Below are 25,659 nucleotides of genomic sequence, written 5' to 3'. Positions count from 1 at the left end.
TATTTCTACTATTAAAAATAGTTTATGTCCACGTTGTAAGATTGATATGATGAACAATACAAGTTATAAGGATCGGAACCTTACGCTTCCTCAATTTTCTAATAACTCATTACAGCAGAAATTTTGGCATGGAAATATTTTAAGGAAATACTTGGTTTGTCAAATTCTGAAAATAAGACTTTGGCAAAATGTTACTATCTCTTAAGGAAAGCTGTTTCTGAAGTACAGGAGGGTGGCCATACAGATTTGGGTCCAACAACTAGTGCAGATTTAACTGTATTTTTGGAGGACTCTACTGATATCATCTCTACTAGGACTACCCTCCTTCCCCCCGATTACTACTTTTCTTCATGAAGAGGCAGCAAATCTCCTGTATTAAGGACTTATTAAAAAAAAATAAAAAATCTATGTCCTTTTGCGGGAAGTTCATACAGATTTTCTCAGATGTTTCTAGGAACACTCAGTTGTTAAGAAAGACCTTTTTGGCTTTAGCGTCAAGTTTTGGACTTGCGAGCAATATTTTTGCTATGATTTCCCCGTAAGTGTTATATCAGGGAACACAGTATATTTTGAAGACTCTTCCCATCCCCACAAACCACTACAAATTTGGCTTGATATCAAACGACATGCAGCCTCTGGACACATCGAACTGAATTTGTAGTGGTTGGCATCTAAATTGTTTGTAGCCTAGAACAACAGTTATAAAGAACTTTTATTGGTAAACGCTACTGGACTTGATGGAAGTTCTTTTTTCAATTGATGTGTCTCATGAGGATGTTCTGGACCATAACAAGTTCTGCAGAATAACTACACATTTCCTCTCTTACAGCAGATTCACCTGAGTACCTGGTTTTTTTTTATTTCTTCTTCTTTTTTAAAGATATTTTTCTATATGCTGCCAAAATTCTTTCCTCGTTTTAGGGGTGACTAACATATTATTTTTGTTTTGGCACCAGCTTTTTTGGCGCTCATTGCTTTTTAGTAGTTTGTTGGGTTGTTTTGTTTTGGTTTTTGTTTTTTTTTGCAAGAGTGCTCTTTTTTTCTTGTACAAGAAGTCAACAATGGGTTCCTGTACTCCATGAAAGCATGGTGTTTAGAGCCAAGTGCTGAGTGCAGTTTGATTGATTGAACAGGCTGCCTGCTCAACCAATCAAACTGCATCAGCAAAAAGTAAACAAACAAAGAAACAAAAAAGTACATAGCTGATTGGGAATTCACCCAGTTCCCTGAAGGCCCCAATGGCACTACTCTGAATTTGATTGGTTGAACAGGCAGCCTCTCCTGCTGCCCGATCAACCAATCAAATTCCATCAACAAAAGTGGCCCACTCTCAGGGGATTCTAGAGAAATCTCTGAATCCTCTGAAGGCTTTGACTGCACTACACTGACTGGAGCAGAGAAGGCAGAGCTCAGTTCTCCTCCCCTTGACCGATCCCAATATAGCCCCGCTACTGACTGGGGCAGGACAGGACACTCCCTCTGTTCAAAGACCAGGAAAGAGAAAACTGCCAGCAAGAGCTTATTTAGCTTTGTGGATTTGTATTCTTTCTGGAAGGCTGCACATTTTTTTTCTGTTTGTTCTTGAAGCCACTTTTTGCCTGTGTGTAACAGGACATGCAGCTGCTTCATCTAAGGGCAGCCATGTGGCTCATGCTGCTTTTTCTCACTGTACAAGGTAAGCATTAATATTCTAATGTTACAAGTCATTGCTTATACAAAATGCATTAAAAATAAGCAACAGTTTTAAATATACATTTAATCCTTTTCCTAGAGAAAGAAACACTATTGTTTTCCTGGCATTGGCTGCACAGTGTCAATTGCATCCATTCCTGACAACATTCTCATATAGCATGTATGCTAAAACCAGAGACATTTGATTTGAAAGTGTGTGTTTTAAAGATCAGTCCACTAGTTCACTGCTTCTGATTTGGGTTTTCTTGCAAAATAATGGATCCCCCTTTTTTGATGCTCCTCTGGTCAAACTGATTAGAAGTAAAAGTGGGGAGCAATGTGGCTGTATGTGTATGTATGGGAGTCTCTTCCAGTACTGAAATAATCATGCATGCTGTTGAAAATAAGTAGATTGGGACAGAACCGATTTATTTAACAATGCCCTATTCCCTACTATATATACAGAAAAACTGTTCTCCCTCCCCCCCCTTTTTTTAATAAATGAAAGATTAAGTTCATTATTGACTGGAAAATTAATTAATCTTGGTTGACATATGTATATATCTATTCAGCAAGCATAAACAGTATTTTTAAGGTAATTACTGGTTGCCAGTTACTACTACTACTATCCATTCAGTTGTGTTTGACCCTTGGTTACTCTGTAGACCAGCACTTGCCATGCTTCTCTGTTTTCCACGGCTTCTTTCACTTGCTTGATGTTCATTCCTGTGCCATTTTTGATGGTATCCAGCCAACAGGCCTTTGGTCTCCCCTGCTTCCTTTTACCATTGACCATTCCGAGTAGCACCTCCTTTTATATTGAATTCACCCTCATCATGTCCAAAATAGGTCAGTTTCAGTCTGGTAATTTTGCCTTCCAGGGATAACTCTGGGTTTATAAGATCAAGAACATCTGTCGCGATTGGAAACACAATGGCAGTGATCAGTCTTTGTTTGATGGTGACTGAGACGTCCTTTCACTTCCATATTTGGTCCATATTCACCATGCTTGGTCTCTGCTGTTGAACCGCCACTGTAATCAGTGAGGGACCCAAGGAAAACAAAGCTGTCAACCACTTCTATTTCTTCATTGTTGATCTTTATGTGGACTTTATTGTTGGTGGTAGTCATGATTTTGGTGATCTTGATGTTCAGGTATAGTCCCATCTTCTTGCTTTCTTCTTTCAGTTTCAGGATCAACGTGAATTAACAAGTAAATTTCCAGTTAAAGCCTTAAGTGGGCACTTGTAGAGAAACATGCAACTGTGATGTCTAGAGCTGCTTTGGATCTAACTGGGCTGAAGGAGAGCCACCAACGATCTTCCCATTTGAGGTTCTGATACTGCTGACCAGTGTGTGTCGATGACATCTACCCCACCAGCCTGTCTTCAAACTTTTTATTGTATGTATGTTGAAGGAAGGTAGCCATTTCCAAATGCATTTTCTTCATCCACTGAGAAATGTCTTCTTCAAGCATGTGGCTTTTTCTCCCATCCACTTTCTTCTTTGTGTCATGAGCTTGGGTAGAGAGGCAAAGTGTAGCATAAAAACAGCCAAAATGATGATGAGGGCTGACCCTGAGGACTTCAGGGGCTTGTCTAGTTTATGAATGTGAAATTTGTACTTTTTGGTTCAACTCAGTTGGTTACTTCTATAAGCGATAAGCTGGTTTTACATAGGCCTATGGGTGGATTTAATGGGAGGGTCTTGAATTTACCTGCTTTATAAGAATTGACTCATTCTGATCAGTGAAGTTTAGTATTCGTTTCCTTTGAGATTTTTCCCCCCTAAATGCCTCTTATTTCCTCTCCCTCTATTTTGTGGACTTTAGTATTGAGAAAATATTGTATTGGAACAGAATTGTTGCTATTTATTTTGCTACTATTTCCTAAGAAGTTCTCAATTTTCTTTTCCTACTTGTATGACAAATTTATAATTTAATAAAATAAAAAAACAAGCCTTGTTTAGGTCCTTGATCCTTTCTTCCAACCCTAATCCCATTTCCCTTTCACCTTTTTGGATTTCTCCCTGTACTCCGTCACTAATCTTTCTTCCTTCCCCCAGCTCTAATCCCCTCCCCCTCCATCTGCAGTATCTCCTTTTCATCCTACCCCTGAGACTATCAGGCTCATAATCAAAAAAACATAGACGTCCAAAAAGCATCCTAAATCAGCACTTGGACATCGAAACCATCTTTCTGTACATCTAGCAAGGTGTTCCAGCTTCTGTACGTCCAGAGCACAAGATAGGCGTGGTGGAGGTGTGTTATGGGCAGGCTTTGGGCAGTCTCAAGGGCGGGTTAGACATGGATGTCTTGTAGAATTAATCAAACATTTTGCAAGATATCCTGGACGGAACTTATATATTTGGAACTAGACCTGTTTTAGATGGATCTAAGTGCCACAAAGGTGCCAAAACTGACCGATGACCACTGCACGCATCAAAGTAAGACATCCCCCCCAGTGCTCACTGACCCCCCTTCCACCACACAAAATTGAGAACAAAAAGGTACATACCTGTCTCTAAAACAGCAGCATCTGCTATGGGGAAGCCTGGTAGAACTGCACACCTGCAGCCATAAGTGCTATTGGGGAGGCACACAGGAGGGTATAGTAAGTTGTTTTTTTTTTTATTTTTTTTTTTTTTTTATTGGGGGGAGGGGTTGGGGAGCTCACCCTAAATTATAAGGAGATTCTGGTGAAATATACAGCTGGCACCCTCTATGTGAAGTTCACAGCAGTGCCCTCTAAGGTGTCCCATTGTTCTGTTGGGATGTCTATGTGGCCAATCCATTACCATGATGGCCCCACCCAAGTCCAAATGGTCAAGATTAGCACATTTTCAACCTGGATGTTTTTCTGATTGAAAACTGGTATAAAGTTAGATGTCCCAGTGGCCAAGATGTCTAAGTAGATGATTAAAAACAAAAAAATTATATTTGGACGTCCAGCAGTTTGCTATTCGAAAATGGCCATTTTTGTACCTCCAACTTTGGACATTCAGCTGGAAACGTCCAAGTTGAACTTAGACATTTTTATCAAAAATACCCCTCCACCTCTCTATTAGAGAGTTGCGCGGGGACAGAAATCCCACCCGTCCCCGCCAAAGTCTCACCCGTCCCCGTGAGGAATCCCGCCAAAGTCTCACCCGTCCCCGTGAGGAATCCCGCCAAAGTCTCACCCGTCCCCGTGAGGAATCCCTCCGTCCCCACCAGTCCCCGCGAGGAATCCCTCCGTCCCCACCCGTCCCAGTGAGGAATCCCCTCCGTCCCCACCAGTCCCTGTGAGGAATCCCCTCCGTCCCCGCCCGTCCCTATAAACTTCAGAAATAGTTATTTCATTTAATTATGCTACTGAATTAAAAGCTCTGGTAGAAACCCATTTACAAATAAGCAAAAAGACTTTATTAATTTGGAAATATTAATTGGGAAGAATACATACTTTGTAAACGGGTTTCTACCAGAGCCTCTTTTGTTTATAAATTTTTATCAACACAACTAATATACTACTTTATCCTGAAGCAAAAAAAGAAATAGAATTCTTTTCCTACCTTTGTTGCCTGGTTTCTGCTTTCCTCATGTTCTCATTCAGTTCCTTCCATCCACTGTCTCTCTTCCTTCTGCGTCTTCCATTTGCTCTGTTACTGTGCCTCTCCCTTTCTCCCCCCTTCCAAATTGGTCTGGCACCCATCTTCTTCCCTCCGCTCCCCCCATAGTCTGGCATCTCTGTCTTCTTCCCTGCCAGCGTCTTCTCCCCACTCTCTCTTCCCCATTTCCTTTCAGCGTCCTTCTCCCACCCCCGTCTTCCCCATGTCCTGTCAGTGTCCTTCTCCCCCCCTCTGTCTTCCCCATGTCCTGTCAGTGTCCTTCTCCCCCCTCTGTCTTCCCCATGTCCTTTCAGTGTCCTTCTCCCCCCTCTGTCTTCCCCATGTCCTTTCAGTGTCCTTCTCCCCCTCTGTCTTCCCCATGGCCTTTCAGCGTCCTTCTCCACCCCTTTGTCTTCCCCATGTCCTGTCAGCGTCCTTCTCCCCCTTCTGTCTTCCACAAATGCTTTCAGTGTCCTCCCCCCCCCATCTTCCCCATGGCCTTTCAGCGTTCTTCTCCACCCCTTTGTCTTCTCCAGTGCTTTCAGCGTCCTTCTGCCCCCTCCTTCTCTCCCGCCCCGGGTGCAGCACAGCCGGCCAGGTCCCCTTACTTTTGTGGCGCTTCCCCGACCGACCGACCGACAACAGCCCCGGTCTGACAAACCTCCCTGCCCTTAACCGCGAATCTAAATTTCCTTCTTACAGCTGCTGTAAGAAGGTAATTTAGATTTGCGGTTAAGGGCAGGGAGGTTTGTCGGACCAGGGCTGTTGTCAGTCGGTCGGGGAAGTGCCACAAAAGTAAGGGGACCTGGCCGGCTGTGCTGCACCCAGGGCGGGGTGGACCGCCCCCCTCCCTTGGTAGCCACTCGAGCCGCGAGGCTATTCCTCCTTACCTACCCTGCCTGCAGCACAGAGCCGAACGGAAGTCTTCCCGACGTCAGCGCTGACGTCGGGAAGACTTCCATTTGGCTCTGTGCTGCAAGCAGAGCAGGTAGGGAGAAAAGCCGCGCGACTTAGTACATCCAGCCCCGCAGGAACCCCGTGACCCTAGGGGGCGTCCCCATGGGATTCCCGCGACCCTAGGGGGCGTCCCCACGGGATCCCCGTGACCCGAAGGGGGAACCCGCGGGTCCCGCGCGATTCCCGTCGTCCCCGTGCAGCTCTCTAGTCTCTATCTTCCTTTCTTCATTCCATCTCTAAGATCCCTTCTCCCTTCTCTTTACTCATCAAAAATATTAAAGTAAAATAAATTACCCAGACAGGTAAGAAAGGTCGGAAAACAACTTTATCTAACAAACAAATCCATCTAAAATATCCCAACTGGCTCTCCATCTAAATAGTTACTTCAGCTAGGTGATGGACAAAGAGTTTTTATTGTGAACATTCTAATCTCTTAGAGTTACTGTTTAGTTTCTTGACTTTTTTTTAAAGTTCTGATAAGGAAATGGAATGCCACACTCACTCCATCCCTCATACACCTATCCCATAGGCCAGTGGGCTCAATCTCAAACTCTTTGCAGGGCCACATTTTGGATTTGTAGATACTTGGAGGACCGTAGAAAAAATAGTTAATTTCTTATTAAAAAATTACAACTTTGCATGAGGTAAGTACCTACAAATCCAAAATGTGGATTATCATTCCTTAATTACTTCTGATAATTTCAGCTATACACAGCTGAAAGCAGTGCAACATGCAGAATGTGAAAAACTATCAAAGTATCAACTGCAAGAGACAAGATTTTGGACCAACTATTTTGAGGCCCTCAGTATAATAAAGAATGATTCTTTATGGAAAACTTTTGCCTTAAGTGTCCGGTGGTCACATTCGCAACCGCCTTCAGTTCTTACTTCCTCTAGCACAGAACACACGCACAAGTTGCACGGCCTCCAATGGTTACCTTACGTTCTGGAACTTTGCCCGCCTCACTGCTGTAACTTTACGCAAGCGCTTTCCTGCATCTGTACGTGACTGTGAGGAAAGCGCTTGCGTGAGGTTACAGCAGTGAGGTGGGCAATGTTCCAGAACGCGACCGCTGGACACTTAAGGCACAAGTTTTCCATAAAATATTATTCTTTATAATACTGAGGGCCTCAAAATAGTACCCGGCAGACCGCGAGTTTGAGACCACTGCCATAGGCTGTTTTCTTCTGTAAGCTTTTGATGGATGAAGACTTCTGCTCACTTAAATTGACCCTCTCCTCTCTGCACCTGGGATGTGGTAATCCTTGTTCTAAGTCTGACCAATAGTGGCAGTGGTCCTCCTTAACTAGTTGTTTTTGTTCTGATGTTATTTAATACAGTTTTTGCTACAAGTTCCCACTGCAACCTAGTCAGCTGCAAAAAAAAAAATGAAAGAGGAGATGCTAGAAGAACATCTTGACCACATTCTTTATACGGGAACCGTGTTTGCATGGCAATTACCTCAATCAGCAAAAGCAAATGACCCTAGCTACATCCTCTACTCCTTGGAACCACGCCTTTCCATCTTAGTGTTCTCTCTTTTAGATCTTGGAAGGCTTACAAACCTGATCTAGCTGTTATTAATAACTCACTTTTCATCTTCTGACCAGATTTTAAGCTCCACAAACGTGTGTATCTGCATACTGCCGTGTACACTTGGGAGTGTATAAAAATGTTTCATAGTAGAAGTAGTAGTAGTAGTAGGATTTCTGCAAAATTTCAGAAACTGGCTGAAAAACATTCTACCTCTTGCTGCAGAATCTACGCTTCAGCTGATGCAGAACCTAGAGGCAGAGATATATAATACTATAATTATACTATTATTATCATGTAAATTGCTATATCAAGCCACACTTGAGCTGTTATACACCACTTGAGGTGAATCTCTTCATAAAGACAGTCAATAAATCCTAATAATTCAATAACTAAGGAGTCCTTTTGCTAAAGCTTAGTGCTTGCTAATGTCCATTAATATGCGCTAAATACCATACAGCCCCGTAATTATAAAATAGGTTGCATAACATTTAGCTCATGCTGATGTCTGCTAGCCCATGCTAACCTTTACTAAAAAGACCACAAAGGAAAGAAAGAATTCTACGTCAAACTGCAGTCTCATTAAGTCACAGATCAAAACCATATTGTGCAACAGAGCGATTGCAACTGATTTATAACCGTATCTGTAGGCTAGTGTGAAAAATTCCCATAAATGAAGCTACTGGACCCGTCCCCTAGAGCAGAACACACTGTTGTTCCTGACATTGTACCAGTCCAACCTCATAAAGCCCAAACTATAGCCCAAGTGGTACAGCCATCAGATCGTTTCATCTCCATAAAGCATGGACAAATCTTTCTCTCTCTAAAAAAAAATAAAAAATAGTGGGTCGGATGTTTGATGTTTGACTTACTACTTTTGAAGCAGCACTGTGAGCTGTTGCCACTGGAGGGGGTTTCATCGATACTGTTTGGATGGGTGGTAAGGTGAACCTCTGGCCTGTGTCTGGAGGAGAAGAGAAAGAGCGGAGCCGTGCTTCTAACCTTTCAGGTTCATATTTATATGCTTCGAGGGGGAACGTAGGTTGCTTGGTCATTTGGGTTGGAGTAGATGGCGTAGAGGAGAGTCCTGAGGCTGGTGAAAAAAAAAAAAAAGAAATATAATTTAATGAAAAGACAGTTCCAACACAAAGGATGAATATTATAAAATGTTCCAGAAGTAAAACAGATGGTGAGCATCCTACTAGCACTACTACCTATCATTTCAATAGCACTCCTGACCACAAGAGAGTCATTGTTAACTGTAGTGGACTTTGTGTGTTGTAACTCTAAAGAGAAATTAAGCAATTTCTAATATGGAAGAATTATACACAATGAACATTCTAGAGAGAATGAAAAACAAAGTCGTTTTGTGTGCATTCTAGAATCTGTTTGCCTTTTGTGTGCTTATAAATCCTTTGGCATAAAGCATCCTGGACATCACATTTAGCTCCTAGGCTCATGGGAGGACAATGCATATTTTATCTAGAAGCCTCACCACAACTTGCAGTTGAAAAGTACTTCAAGAGTCGGAAAAGGGGAGGAAAACTGGTTTGCCAGAAGAAAAAAATAAAAATAACAAAGGGGTAAAACACCCACAGAATAGAATGTACAAAACAAAAGTGGAATAGCTACCACTCAGTATGAGGATGACACAGGAATAGCAACAAATGGTTGAAAACAATAGGTGGGCTGTGGTTGTTGAATCCCAATAGCATAGTGAGTCACAGTTTGGAATGATATAGGACCTATATACCAAAAAATGCAGAGCTGTATCCTGAAATGCTGCACTTTCAATATAATTCCAAATATTAGTGCATAAGAATGATATATTTAATATGCGCTTGATTATTTGCATTTTAAAAGTGAATAAAAATATAAATTTATAAATACTAAATAAAGTGCGTTCAGTGCTCCTACTTACTGGTCATGTGATATCAGACCAATGATGTATGAGAACCATCATCGCTGCACTCTGCTACATACATAACCAAAGTCCATGCACAGCAGTCCAAATGAGTATCCAAAACCCAAACGTGAAAAAATGTGGGAAAATAATACTAATGATCTGCTGTTCCAATACTGTTGTCTATTTAATAATTATAGCAAAAATGCCCATTCCTTGACTCTGGCTGAGTTTCACCGCACCGCTTCTTCAGGAGGAATGAAATATGGATGGTTGCTAAGCTACAAAGGAACACATCACACCATGGAAAATAAAAAATAAAATAATTAATATCCACTTCTCAATCCAAAACCATGTAAGAACTTTATACCTGGACTGAATTTAATTGAAGTTCATCTGCCAAATAAGTAATATTGTTTTTTAACCGTTATTTAGCTATACTTTATCTGGGAACAGAGTGCAGCAATAATGGTTCCCATATACCATCGGTCTAATATCACATGACTGTTGAGTAGGAGCACTGAGCGCACTTTATTTAGTATTTATAATTTATATTCTAATTTACATTTAATTCACTTTTACAATACATTTAATATATGCTTGATTATTTTCATCATTCTTATGCACTAATATTTGAAATATGACGGGACCTGTTAGCACTCTGTGACTGTAGGTAAATGCACGTGAAGTATCATCAGACAGAGCATCCATACTGCTGCTATTTTTATGTGTAAATATGTTTATTAAATTTTTGCAATAAAGAAAAAATCAACAAAGAAACAACCCACACAATAGTACAAATACACTCCCCCCTCCCCCCCAATTCCCACCCCCCCCACCCAATCCCACAAACACAATCACAATTACAAAGTAAATAACCGTCTTCCAGAGAAGGAATTGTCATGGGTTTAGCAAATTACTTCGAGCTCTATGTGTGAGAGTAAGCCAAAACGGTTCCCAAATGGAGCAATAAATGCGTCCCTTAGGAGAATCCAGCGTTCGTACAAGCAAGCGCTCCATGGACGCCTGCCGAAGCATAAGAGTACGCCAAAGAGACAAGGTGGGCGATTCAGGTACAATCCAACAATGTAGAATAGATTTTTTCCCAAGCAAAAAGGCCCTCTCCAGAAATGCCCGAAATCCTTTAGGTGACGTCCTAGGAAGATGATCCAATGTAAAAAGCATTTCCGGGCCTTGAGAATAACCATGATGCCACATAGAGGTAATGTGCTTATGTAGTAATGTCCAAAAGTCTTGAATGTGAGGGCAGGTCCAGTATAAGTGCCCCAATGAAGCCTGAGGCTGATGACATTTAAGGCATGAGTCAGAGGCACTCAGTTTGACTCTATGAAGGTAGACCGGGGACCGGTGAAGTCGAAGAAGAAATTTATAGTTCATTTCTATCAAGGTAACATGGGTCGTAAGTACATGTGTTCGCTTAAGACCAGTCTGAATTTGTACTCCAGTAACCTCACATGGTAGATCTCTAGACCATAGAGAAGCATAATGATCGTAGGAGATTGGTCCCTGACTCTCCCGAAGATATCTAATATGGAACTTCAGAGGTATATGGTCTTGAGCAGACAAACACAATGCTTCCGAGAGAGCTTCTCTACTGCGACTGGTTAATCCTTTCTTCTGAAGAGACCGCACATAGGAGACCATCTGAGAATATGCTAACCAATCTCCAGGTGACCATTGATAGTCCGTTTGCATCACTGTAAAGGGTGGTACACCACCACGCGAATCAACCACCTGGAAGACATATTGGGTATTGGTAGATCTCCATATCGAAAGTGGGTAAATAGAGGTTCCCGGAGGGAAGTCCTTATTGTCCAAAAAAGGCAAATAAAGAGTATCAGTATGCGGTATTTGTAAAGACTTACATAACCTCCGCCACACCTGGCGAAGCGGAAGTATAAATATACCTCCCCCATATCCACTAGGAAGATGACGAGTGTGGAGCAAATAGCTAAAGTGGTATGAGCCACAAAGCGTAAGCTCCGAGGCAGTCGCCGAAAAGTAGCGAGTGCCCCGGAACCAATCGTTCAAGTGGCGCATTTGACACGCTTGGGAAAGTAATTGTAAATTCTGCAATCCCAGACCCCCTTGGGACTTGGGAAGCATCAAGACCGGCAGTGCCAATCTCGCACGCTTCCCATTCCACAAATAGGATGTTAAACTTTTGCCCACCAGTTTATCATGTTTAATGGACAGTAAAACCGGAAGCATTTGAAGCATATAAAGCCATTGAGGCACCAAAACCATATTATATAGAGCAATTTTGCCCAGTAGTGATAAAGGAAACTCCCTCCAAAGTTGTAATTTTTGTTGAGTAAGAGTCAGGAGTGGCAAGACATTCAAGGAGTATAATCTAGTGAGGTCCATGGGTATCTTAATCCCAAGATAAATCAAATAATCTGTTGACCACCTCAGGGGAAATTCTCCCCTCCAAGTGCCAGGAACCTCACTAGACAGAGGCAAAACCATTGATTTTTGATAATTTAAAACCAACCCCGAATACAAACTAAACTCGTCTAAGATGGCCAATGCCCTGGTCAAAGAAGGCTGAGGGGAAGATAATGTCAGCAAAATATCATCTGCAAAGGCTAGGACTCGAAGTTGAGAATCCCCTTCTGGGAGACCACTTAACTGATCATCATTTAGTAAAGTACGCAAGAACGGATCCAAATAGAGCAAAAACAGGAGAGGAGATAGAGGGCTCCCCTGGCGCGTACCCCGCAATATGGGAAAGGACTCCGTCCCAACACCATTGACCAAGACACTAGCCGTCGGGGCCGAGTATAACAGTTGAATCATGTTGTAAAACCAACCCGTTATTCTCATATGTGTGAGGACCGCAAACAGAAAATTCCAGTTGACCTGGTCAAAGGCCTTGGCCGCGTCTAAACTAACCAGGATGCCAGCGGTGCGAGTAACTTGAGTTCTATGCATCGCAGTCAACAGTCGCCTAACATTAACAACCGAATGTCGATTTTTCACAAAGCCCGCCTGCTCCGGTATTATCAATTGAGGGAGTAAGACAGCCAAACGGTTAGCTAATATTTTATCCAAAATTTTTATGTCAACATTTATAAGGGAGATTGGGCGGTATGATTCTATTTCCGACGCAGGCTTGCCGGGTTTCGGAATTAAGGTAATATAAGCATGGTTAGACCTCACAGGAAATGTACCCTCCACCAACGCCTGGGCATAATAAGCCTCCAAAGGGCCAGCGATGTGCGTGGACATAATTTTATAAAATTCGGGGGAAAACCCGTCGGGGCCCGGGGCCGTACGATTCCTCAACTGTTTAATGGCAGATTGGAGCTCTTTCCCCTGAATCGGCCTATTCAATGCTGAACGCATGGGAGAAGTCAGCCTGGGCATACCTGCATCCTCCAAATAGTCCTGTGCCTCGGGCCCCCCCTCCCCCTCTACAGATGAATAAAAGTTTTTATAATAAGTAAAGAACTGGTCAGCTATATCCCGAGTTTTGCTCACCTTCGTGCCATCAGACAAATGTAAACAGGGGATATAGCGAAGAGATCTCTTTGGTTTAATCAAAGTAGCCAGTAATTTACCAGGCTTATTCCCATGTTTATAATAATTAAATTTAGCGTAGTACATTGATTTTTTCGCACGGTCGTGCAACAGAGCATTAAGAGCATTCTGTGCTGATGTTAACCGTTCTCCAGTATTAATCGTGGGGCGATGTAAATGTTGCCGTTTAAGCACCGCACATTCCCTCTCCAACCTTATAATACCCTGTGTTATTCTCTTCCTATAAGCTACCACATATGCAATAACATCCCCCCGGAGAACCTATTTCGCAGCCTCCCAGAACAAGAGTGGCGTATCCCGATGTTGAGCGTTAAATCGAAGATAATCTTCCCATTTTTCAGTAATATATTTGACAAAATCAGGGTTGTCCATTAGGTAAGCAGGGAAACGCCAACCCCCCAGACAAGGAGAGTCCCCGGTTAGGACATCCACCCATACCGGACAGTGATCTGAAATCGAGAGAGGGCCAATTTCCGAAGAATCTATCAATGAAAAGGAACCCCGAGAAACCAAGATATAATCCAATCTAGAATATGTCTGGTGAGCCCGTGATTGATGGGTATAGTCTCGCTCATGAGGGTGTAGTAACCTCCAGGGGTCGAGTAATTCCAGCGCTTCACATAAATAAGGAAGGCCTCTACCCATGGAGGTTTTTTGAGCAGATCCCGCACCCGACCTATCCTGAGCATTATCTAAAACTTGATTAAAGTCCCCCAGAACCAACAATGGATGGTTGGTATCTCTACCACCAACTCGGGCCAGAGCCCTAAAAAATTTGTGGTCGTATTGGTTCGGACCATACACCATTAAGACGTTAAAAACTTGATCTGACATAGTCACTCTACAGTAAAGAACCCGTCCCAAATTATCTGCAAAGAGCTGTTCGATCTTTCCAGGAAATCCCTTCCGAACCAATAGTACCACCCCTGCATGCTTAGTAGAAGAGGAAGAGTGAAAAACTTGACCCACCCATCCCTTTAAAAGTTTAGCATGTTCTGTTTTGGACAACCTCGTCTCTTGAAGGCAAGCAAGATCTGCTTTATGATACCGTAATCTACTCAAAATCTTGGAGCGTTTCACCGGTGACGTGATGCCTCCCACATTCCAAGATATCAACCTAAATGTCTTACCACACACCAGGACCACAAAAGCATACCTGCCACCAGTGTAATTCCCGTGGACCTCCGGGTGCCCAGCCTTCACCCAGAGGACAACTGGAAGTAATTAGCCATAAGAACCCAATGGAAACAACATACATACAAAATGAACCCACTCTGGAATCCGAAGTTATAACAGCAGCGATCAAACATCCCAACATCGTACCCACCCCCCTCCCACCCCTCCTCCCAATCCCAACCACTCCCATATCCCCTTGTTACCTTTTCCTGAAAAACAAAAATCTTCCAGTACCCAAACTGACACTGGAAGATAGAGCACGTCTCTGGTGCCATCGGAACCTGTCCCCTTTATAAACATAAACATTGTACAGTGCAGGGTTAACAATCAACAGTTCAAATAAACCTGAAATCAGCAAACCACATGTGCATACACAAATACTGCTCAGGTTGGAGGAGGTGTACTAGCGCCCAACCGGTTGACAAAATCTCCAGCCAATGTATCCGATTCAAACACATGCCATTTACCATCTAAATGTATTTTCAGAATGGCAGGATACAGGAACAAGAAACGGCATTTGAGATCAGCCAATTTTTTGCAGATAGGGTAGAAATTTTTTCTCCGGTCCGTTAAGGCCGATGAATAATCCTGGCCAATCCTTATTGGAGCAGTTTCATATTGTAAGGTCTCCCGTTTCAATCAAAATTCCCGCAAAATTTCAACTTTGTGTCGGTAATTGTGCAGCTTTCCTATCACCACCCTAGGCCGCTGATCCTTTCCAGCGCGGGGCCCAACTCTATGAACGCGCTCAAATCGAGCCGGGCCTAGCGCTGCGGGCATAGGCAGTTCACTAGCCAGCCAAGATTCTAACACGGAAAGCAGCACAGAGTCAGAGATGGTTTCTGGGAATCCCATAAATCTTAAGTTACCCCTACGGGACCTGTTCTCCAGGTCTTCGAGTTTATCTTGATGGTGGCGTAACTGCACTTTCATCTGAGCAAGCTCTATGTCCACCCCCCGGGCTTCGTCCTCCACCGTGGATACGCGCTCCTCCAGGGCCGTGACTCTTGCCGAATGATCTTCCAAAAGGGACTCCAGCTTGGTGAGTTGAGTCGACAGCTGTTCCATGCAAGGAGTAAGAGCCTGAGCAATTAATTGTTTAAGATCTGCTAGCGTCTCCGTGGAAAATTGTTTGAGCACGCCACCCGAGGGTTCCGCCATTTTCTCCTCAGCCTGCTTGCTCTTTTCTTTGTCTTTGTCTTTGTCTTTTTTCGCCGATTTGGACGACATTGCCGGTGGAGACCTCGCTAAAAATCTGTCCATATATAATCCCCTCAAAATCTGATTGAAATCGGCAGGAGAAATTTCGCAGAATCACCCGCTTTTAAAGTTGCAGAGGGATCAGGTTCCGGAGCAGGCAATGCGAGCTGCTTGCCGGCTCACAGCATCACGTGACTCTCCTGCTGCTATTTTTATTGTTGTGATTTTACTTTAAAAAAAAAAAATATATATATATATATATATTTTTTTTTTATTTAGAAGTTGCTCAATACAAAAAACACAACATTCGTAAACATAGCCCAAGTAAAAAACCAAATGATAAGAAAGTCTATCGCGTGGTTCTTCGCGTAGACCATAAGGACTCAAAAACAGACCGAAAATGCCCCCCTCCCTCTCCCAACCCACCCCCAGCACTTTTACATATTTTTAATAAATATTTTTATATAAAGAGATTAGTTTCTTACCTTGCTAATATCTTTTCTAGTCGATAGGCAAGTCATTCTGGACGAGCGAGTTATATCCTAGTGCCCGTGAACCATACAGAAGGAATATACTCCTGTTTTTGAATCCCTTCTACTTCTGCTGCCCACTACAGTTAGTTCCAAAGCAGGCAACAGCCCCTTCTAGAAACAGATGTCAGTCAGTTCTGCTCTGAAATTATAACAAACATGTTAAACAATAAATAATCCAAATAGACCAACAAGCATGCCAAACAAACATTTATGGAGATCAACTATCCCAAAGTGACGGTCTGACTGGAATCCAACCAGTGGCGTAGTGAGTGTGAGAGGGGCCTGGGGTGGTGGTGCCCCTCCCCCGCCCCCACACACTCCTTCCCCACCCCTCCTGCCACGTGCAGGCGCCACGTCCCTTCTCCCGTACCTCTGAAACATTCCAGGTGCAATCAGCAACCCCCAAGCTGCTGTCACGCCAGTGTCGGCTCTTCCTCTGATGTCACTTTCTAGGGGTGGGTCCAGGAAGTGACGTCAGAAGAAGAGCCGAAGCTGGCGCGACAGCAGGTTGGGGTTGCTGCTCACGCCTAGAACGACATGGAGAAGCCACTGCTTGCCCTGTATCGGTAGCATGGAATATTGCTACACCTTGGGTTTTGGCCAGGCACTAGTGACCTGGATTGGACACCGTGAGAACGGGCTACTGGGCTTGATGGACCATTGGTCTGACCCAGTTATGCTGTTCTTATGTTACAGAGGTACAGGGGAAGGGAAGAGGCATGCACGTGTGGCAGTGAGGTGGCGGGGAAAGAAGACGGATGCCTGCCATGGCAGTCTGCCCCCCCTTACTACGCCACTAATGTTGAAATTACAAAATACTTCTGTAATAAATCATTTTGCAGCAGCAGCTTGAAAAACAATGGGTGAAACCAAGCTAACGCTCCCACAAGATGTTAGATGGAACTCTGTAGTGGACTGTGTTGAGTAGGACTTCAGTAGTTGGAACCCAAGCACTGTACCGGGTACAGCTTTGGATTCTTGCCCAGAAATAGCCAAAAAAAAAAATTGTATCAGGTTGGACAGACTGGTTGGACCATTCAGGTCTTTATCTGCCATCATCTATTATGTTACTATGCATCCAACTGTCAGGTTTGAATATGAACATTCTAAGTGAGACAGTAGGCAGGTGCAGAAAAGAAATGACAGGGTGGGGGTCCAGAGTGACACACCTATCTATTAGTAAAGATATTAGCAAGGTAAGAACCTAATCTATTTTTCTAGTGCAACAGCTGTGTCATTCTGAATGAGCGGGACATAAAAAAGCAGTCCCAAAAATCTAGAGCGGGACCACTGTACCGACTTGTAAGTAACACTGAGGACCCAAAGGCAAAGTCCTCCCTTGCTGCCACATCCACTCTGTGAAACTTGGAAAATGTATGTAAAGTGGACCAAAACACTGCTCTACAAATCTCCTCGGGGGAGATTACCAAGCTTCTGCCCACAACAAAGCTTCTAGTCAAATGTGCCTTTACAGAAATAGGAGACTGTTTCTCAGAAACAATATATGCTGACAAAATGGCCCTACAGATCCATCTGGCAATCATGGTCTTGGAAGCCAATGAACTGCATCTAGCTAGATTTGGCAGCACATAAAGATGGTCAGATAGCTTGAATTCGTTGGTGACCTTGAGATATCAGAGAAGCACCCTTTTAACATCCAACTTCTTCAGAATCTGGTCCTTTTTCTTGGAACCTCCAGCTTCAATAAATTTAAGGAAATGCTGTCTGCAAGAAAGAGCCTGTAACTCCGAGACCCTTCTCGCTGAGGAAATGGCCACCAAAAAAAACACTTTGAGTGTCAGATCTATCAAGGATGCTTCCTTCAGCGGTTTGTATGGAGCCTGGCTGAGACTCTGTAAAACCATGTTACTATCCCAAGAAGCGAATGGAGGTTTTACCGGGGACCTGATACATAGTGCTCCCTTTAGGAATCTGGCTATATCTGGATGAGACACCAGCATAGATCTGCGGTCTTGAGCCCTAAAACAAAAGAGTCCTGCAACTTGGACTCTAATGGACACCATTGTAAGTCCCTTGTCAAGGCAGGTCTGGAGGAAGAAGAGACCGGAGCAGAGAAAGGCTCCTCCTTTTCCTGAATGTACCAGTGCTGGAAAGTTTCCCAAGCCTTAGCACAGGCAGAGACCATTGTCAGCTTTTTAGACCTGAAAAAGTAGCAATGACTTCCTCTGAATATCCCTTGTGTGCTAATGCCTCGTGCACAAGAGCCATGCCATAAGAGCAAAGCGATCTGTATCTTGTAGATCATTGGTCCCTGAGAAAGGAGGTCTGGTTGCAGAGTCTTCTGCAGTTTCTACAAGGCCAGTCGAATAGCCAACTACTTTCTCTGGGTGGTTGACCAACATCCCTGAATCGGGTGATGGTTACAGTGAGTTCCCCATCCGAAAAGGCTGGCATTTGTTGTCACAATCACCCAGGAAGCTATGGCACTGACTAGTGACTGTGGGTAAAGCCACCAGTCCACACTGGCCTGGGCGTCTGGAGTCCAGGGCAGGAGCATCTGCAGAGAGTCCGTTTGAGAGGACAAACATGATAACAACGCATTTTGGAGAGGATACATGTGAGGTTTTGCCCAGTGAACCATATCTATTGTGGCTGCCATAGAACCTAGCACTTGGAGAAAGTGCCACGCTTACAGTGTTGGATTGGCTCGATATTTGAAAGCAAAGCTTCTGTCTGCGTGCCTCTGGAATATAGACATAGCCATCCGCTGTGTTGAACAAGATACCCAGATATTCTAGGGACTATGCCTGAGTCAGATGGCTCTATTAGAAATTTACTATCCAACCCAGGTTCTGCAGAACTCGGACCACTTGAGGCACCGCTTGCTCTCCTCTGGCAAATGACAGAGCTATGATCAGCCAGTCGTCCAGGTATGGATGAACCTGTAAGTCCATCTTTTGCAGGTGGGCAGCCATTACCACCATCACCAAGGTGAACTTGCAAGGTGAGTCACCAATCCAAAGGGAAGGGCCAAGAACTGGTAATGGTTTTCCAGAACTTGAGACCTCAGTTACTTTCTGTGGTACAGAAATATGGGAATATGCAAATAGGTCTCTGGAACAACTGCAGCTATTACAGAATGAACTGTCTCCATGTAAAAGAACAGAACCTTTCTTTGGAACAATGAAGTATATGGAGTATCTGCCCAAGCCTGAGACTTCAGGAGGCACAGGCTCTATGGCCTGAATATCCAATAATCTTTGCATTGTGGCCTCTACCCTGTCAGCTTCTTCTGATTGCCCCACTGGGGAGTCCACAAACCAGTCCGTTACTGCTCTGGATGAGTTTCAGAACCCATTGGTCTGAGGATATCTGGGTCCAGCTCTGCACAAAGTCTGAGAGCTGTCCCTCTACCTTGATGCACCTGACAGGCAGGGTGTACCATGAGACAGCAATGGCATAGTAAGAGACCCATCACTGTCTAAATCTCCCTCAGAAAGGACCCCTAGAGTCTGGCCAACTGCAGCCAGTGAGATAGATGCACCCTGGGAGCCTCTGCCCCTCATGCGCTGTCAGAAGTGCTACCAGATTTCCTCTTGGAGGGCTGGCTGTCCTGAAATGCTCTCCACATCATTAACAAATTCCAGAGACAATGCCTTATTAGGCAGTGTTGAGTCTCCTGTAGAGGACTCCAGTCTCTTGGGCTCAGCAACCTCCTCGCCCCTGCGCTTAAGACGACTGCCATTCTGGGGTCCTGAAAAGAATATATCCCAACCAACGGGCTTCCAACCCATTCTTCGGCCCTAGAGACCAAAGGTGACGCTAAGACCCAACCCATGCTGCGCGGTACATTGTGCAAGGGCACTCGTTGGGCACTCATCCAGCACAAACCTGGCATGAATTAGGGTCAAAAGAGTCTTAGGACTCCATCCCTGCCAGAGCCTTACTCACTGTGACTTGTGCTGGTATCTGGATCTGGAAGAAGAAATCACTACCTCAAGCAAAACATCCTTTTAACGCTGAATCTTTGGGCTGCCAGTCTGACTGGTATCTGACAGAGCCTCCAACTCCAACTCCAACACCAAAAAATGTGCATCCTGCAAGACCCCGCTGAGCCTCCTACAGATACTTGCCTGCTCTCAAACCCCTGCAGTGCAGTAGGTGAGCAATGCTACCAGGGATAGCCCTGAGCTCTAAAAAGGCTTTTGAAGACAAGCTAACAGGTACCACAAGGGACTGGCCTGTCAACTGCAGACCATTATCTGCTTCTTCTCCATGCAGGCAGAGCTGGACCCTCGACTAGGGGAGCTCTTAGCACCAAAAGATTTTTTTTAAAATGCAAAAATACCAAAGAAAAAATAAAGAAATAAGTAGAGTAGAAACACTCCTTCCAGCTCACATGCAGATGAAAAAAACTGTAGGGGACAGCAGAGCCCTCTGTGAAGTAGGAGGGATTAAAAAACCTGAGTGGATTCCTTCTGCACGGCTCGTGGGCACTGGAATAAAACACGCTCGCTCAGAATGACATACCTATTACACTAGAAATATTGCTTTCAACCATTCCTCTGTCATCTATTCCACTTTTGTTTTGTTTGTTTTTTGCAAGAAGAAAGACATGCTATGCTCTTTGGAATAAGGAGCCTTACACCAATAGGCTGTAACATCATGAGAATGCAATACTGGGGTCTATCAAGGTGGTGATTTTGCTTTCTGCTAAGCTGTACAGCTTATGTTTATGGAATATAATTTTGATTTGATTTTACTTCCCCAGTCTATTTTAATAAATTGGCCTACATGGAACCACCCATGCTGTTATGGATAGCAATTTTTAATCTCTGGGTCATTGGTCCAAGAAAATTCCAACATTGAGTGCCCTATTAATAGCTTGAGCAAAGAGACCTGCTTAGACAAAATGAGGTCTGGAATGCTCCATCCAACATGCCAATCACCCTGTGCCATGACATGACAACTGGCAAATCATACGTTCAAACCCCCCAAAACTGAGAAGTTTAGAACCCACCCATCAAACACTAGCTACACTACAGAAGGGAACAAGCTTTGCAAATGTTTCACAAATAAAAACTCAGTGGAAATTTCCTTCAGCTTCCCAAGTCTTGACCTTACTTGGAAATTGTCAGTGTTACCAAAGGGCTGGCAAATGTGTTTCTCAATGAATAATAAAAGCACATTTGACCATGATTATGCACCGTTCAAGCTGTTTTAGAAAAGAACAACAAATAAAACAGTTTGATATTTACTTTCAGAGGGATAGATATTTCAAGAGGCATGCTTTCGGGACTTCCAAAGATTCTTCCTCTCAAGCCTATTGTTTTATAAGAATGTTGAGTGTAATTGTGACTTGTATATTGCATATATAACTAAACGATTTACAGCAGGGGTCTCAAAGTCCCTCCTTGAGGGCAGCAATCCAGCCGGGTTTTCAGGATTTCTCCAATGAATATGCATGAGATCTATGTGCAAGCACTGCTTTCAATGCATATTCATTGGGGAAATCCTGAAAACCCAACTGGATTACGGCCCTCAAGGAGAGACTTTGAGATCCCTGATTTACAGCAAATAGTGATCAAGTACTCTAAGGGCTCCTTTTACTAAGCCGCGTTAGCGATTTTAGCGCACGCATTTTAGCGTGCGCTAAACTCGTGCTATGCGGCTAGAACTAACGCCAGCTCAATGCTGGCGTTAAGGTCTAGCGTGGGTGGTAATTTAACGCACGCTATTCTGCATGTTAAAGCTCTAACGCAGCTTAGTAAAAGGAGCCCTAAGTGTTTTCCTATCTGTCCTGGTGGGCTCACAATCTAGCTATGGTACCTAAGGCAATGGAGGGCTAAGTGACTGGCTCCCAGGTCCAGCCCCAATAGTACAAAGACACCAATGCACACATTAACTATTAGGCAAGACTAATCAATCACCTAGGATGGCAGTTTCTGTGAGGGCTGCAAAGAGCAGCTCAAATCAATAGGTCCTGACAATCGTAACAGTCCGCACATACTTTCACCTACAGCAGGGGTGTCCAATGTCGGTCCTCGAGGGCCGCAATCCAGTCGGGTTTTCAGGATTTCCCCCATGAATATGCATGAGAACTATTAGCATACAATGAAAGCAGTGCATGCAAATAGACCTCATGTATATTCATTGGGGAAATCCTGAAAACCCGACTGGACTGCGGCCCTCGAGGACCGACATTGGACACCCCTGACCTACAGGAAGGGTGGCAATATTCCATGAACTTTTATCTGTTGGAAATTTCAGTCTTTGTGATGTAAAATAATGCACTGTTGCAGGACAGTTCTGGGAGGAGTGGTATTGGGAAGGATGAAAGTTAATTGGGGAGGGGGGCACAACACTGATGACTTGTCTTGTGTGCTTCGTACTTTTCCATTGGCCCTGCTCCTGGCTCACAAAGGTGTAAATGTGCACACACATTCTACATGTGTTCCAGCATATTCTATAAAATACACACATACACTGCAACTCTGTTTCCATTCTACCCAAACTGCGTTTCCAGTAATGCTTATATGCAGACTGTATTAAAGTAGACACACACTTTCTGTGCACATACTTTTATGAAATGTATGTAGTTGTGCAACTTTATAAAAGCCCTCTTCTGTAGGTAATACAGACTTTACACACAAATAAAGTTTCATAAAATTATCTCCCAAAAGTCTGTTGTTAGGTTTGTATTACTTGACCATTACAACTCTCTGCCAAAACCATATCTGTGCAACTGTGACAGGATGAAGTTCCTGTCACTGGTCAGCAGAGGGAGCCTGAGCAGCAGAAAAAAAGGAACTAATTTGCATAGGATCCTGTAAAAGCCCCCTGGGAGCTGTCCACTCACCCTGAATGAAGTAAGATACTGAAAAGGACAGTTCCCAAGCTGAGAAATACAGGAGCTCTTTTGGGAGCCAGAAGTCCCTTGAGGGGCAGAATGCTGGCTTTGACCTAACCTTCAGTAAGTCTGATAGACAGGCCTGCCAGGTAGAGCTTGGAGTTCAAGTGAGGCTCAAGCTTGATGACTGGCAGAGAGTCTGGTGGGGAATGAGAGAGCAAACAAATAAAAAAGGCAAGCAAGATGTCTGAAACAACCAATGGTATCAGGGATCCCAGTTTCGGCACTCTGAAAGTGCCTTCCTCAGGGGATGAACGAATAGCTAGAGTGATAATATGCATAGAAGATCATTAAACTACCTATCAAAAAGCATGAAACATATAAAATATGAGCAGAGCAACAAAAACATAACTTATTGGAGATAAATATATAGATAAGTACAATACTCATTAAAAACAGAAAAATGGCCTTGAATAACAATGATAAAATAATCAGAATAAACGATTAGCATAAAATAATAAGCATAAATGAACAACAAACCTTATACGAGCATGAGACATATAAATATGGGCTAAAAACACAACCATAGCAGCATATTTGAAACGTAATATATACATGTATATATAAAATGTTAATTGGAAGCAGAGAAACAACCAACATAAACATAAAGCATATTAAAAATAAATATTTGGATAAACACGATAACCATTAAAAAAACAGATAAATGGACTTGAATGACAAAATAGTCAGCATGAATAATTAATAGGCATGAAATTTTTTTTTAATGAGAGCATGAGATATGTAATTGTGTGCAAAAAGACAAAACCAAAACAAAATATTTAACATGCGATATATATCTGTAAATTAAAGTGATACTTGTTGAAAGCAGGGAAACAACCATAAGCCTCAATAACATTAATAAAAAGGTTAAGCACAAATAAAACACTTATTTGACCAACAATAAGTATATAATCAATGATGGACCTGAAAAATAAGCACAATCCATAAATAAGAACTATGGGGACCTCATTAAATCAGCTGTGAGTTTTGAATTGAGCAATTATAAACAAATTAATAAACATATAAGGATGGATGAAAATTCCTAATAAAACAAATCAAAGTTCAAACAGTAATGTACAATATATAAGATATGATGCTCGATGATAAAATAAAAAATAAACAAAACTTTTAAGAAGAGGTACAGAGAACTAAAACAAATGTGTTTGAAGTGCATGAGAGGGGCATAGGGGTCGAAAGATGTATCATTGAGAGAAACCTAATCAACCAGGGGGAACCGTCCGTCATCATGAATATATTGTTCCATATGCAATACAAAAATGAGTCAAACAGCAAGTAGGAGCTACTGTAGTAAACAATGTATGCTTTAACTTCCTGAATGATACAATAAGCAATATAGATTAGACGACGGAAGGCCCAGTAGAGCTTGGAGTCCAGGGGTGGGGGTGGGGGGGCTCAAGCTTAATGACCAGCAAAAAGTGTCCAGGACCCATGGACCCAAAAGGCTGGGGAGTAAGAGACCAGTGGTGGCCCCACAAGTAGCCCAAAGAGTCCAAAGTCCTAGGCAAAGGTGACTGGCGAGTGACCCGACAGAAGGACCAGTGGAGACCGGCAGAGAGACCGGTAAATGGTACTGGAAGCTGCCCAAGACCCAGAGAGCCAATGAGGGTTGGAGAAGACCTGTAGGGATCTGGAGAAGAACGGAGTCCAGGGAGGACCTGGTGATGACCAGGAGGAGCCTGGAGGGAACTGGTTATGGATTTTAGATGAGTATGAATGAAGTGTGTTTTGGTGATCTTGTTCTAACAGTGCCTGGTGACGAGGAGGATGACCGGATGCGCCTGGGGAGTGGAGAGGTGATGGGTAATGACCACTCGGCCCGATCACAGAAACGAATTGTGCTCCTGGCTTAAAATGCAAGCATAAGCAGGGCAATTTATTTTCCTTAATAATTTACATATGATGCCAGATGCTTCATAATTAGCCCAAGTTCTGGCTCTTAATTTACTGAAAATTAGATATACAAAACAATATTATTTATTTATTCATTCAATTTTTTAGCCCATCCTCCTAAGGGAGCTCAAAATGAGTTACAAATCAGGTATTTAAGCATTTTCCTTATCTGTCCCGGCGGGCTTACAGTCTATCTAATGTACCTGGCGTGGTGAAGGTTTATAAGTGACTTGTCCAGGGTCACAAGGAACAGCCTGAGGTTTGAACAGGAAAACTTGGAACATCCCTCCTCTTCAGGATCACCGAGCTGTGGAACAGCTTTACTGCCCATCTTCGGAGTTCGACCTCCCTCCAACGCTTCAGAAAACATTTGAAAACTTGGCTTTTCTCCAAAATGTAACTACTCCCTCCCTCTCCATTATACTAAGTCCCCTCTTTCCTTCCTTTTTACCAAGCCCTTCTTCTTTCCATTGGAGTTCCTTTCTTTATTAATTCCTGTAAACCGTGTCGAGCTCCACTTCTGTGGAGATGATGCGGTATACAAACTTAAGGTTTAGTTTAGAACCCACAACCTTAGGGTGCTGAGGTTGTAGCTCTAACCACTACATTACACTCTCCTCTATTTTTTTCTTAAAACTGTGTGCGGTGTAGGAAACCCAGGCTCAATTCCTGGGCCCAGCTTCTGTCCCATGGTGTAGTGGAAGAGTTGTTCAATATTACAGAAACAGGCAGTGAACCAGGGAAACCAGGTGAA

The 25,659-nt window shown here is 43.3% G+C and overlaps 1 protein-coding gene and 1 long non-coding RNA gene across 10 annotated transcripts in view; one reads left to right on the top strand and one right to left on the bottom strand.

The window, feature by feature from the left end:
- Positions 1-3,689, top strand: part of LOC117354336 — a 34,367-nt gene extending 30,678 nt beyond the window's left edge. For all 3 annotated transcript variants that reach the window (XR_004538187.1, XR_004538185.1, XR_004538186.1), the window contains exon 3: positions 2,860-3,689. This is a non-coding gene — a long non-coding RNA (uncharacterized LOC117354336). The remainder of the gene's footprint in view (positions 1-2,859) is intronic.
- Positions 1-25,659, bottom strand: part of PRKAG2 (protein kinase AMP-activated non-catalytic subunit gamma 2) — a 642,927-nt gene that overhangs the window by 262,181 nt on the left and 355,087 nt on the right. For all 7 annotated transcript variants that reach the window (XM_033931676.1, XM_033931673.1, XM_033931675.1 and 4 more), the window contains one exon: positions 8,620-8,840. In XM_033931676.1, coding sequence (XP_033787567.1) covers positions 8,620-8,840 — 221 coding nt within the window. The remainder of the gene's footprint in view (positions 1-8,619; positions 8,841-25,659) is intronic.

The sequence above is a fragment of the Geotrypetes seraphini genome, chromosome 2 (genome assembly GCF_902459505.1).
Source record: "Geotrypetes seraphini chromosome 2, aGeoSer1.1, whole genome shotgun sequence".
Lineage (NCBI taxonomy): Eukaryota > Metazoa > Chordata > Amphibia > Gymnophiona > Dermophiidae > Geotrypetes > Geotrypetes seraphini.
The sequence above is the reverse complement of the archived record's forward strand: the minus strand, read 5'-3'. Positions and strand labels throughout refer to the sequence as shown.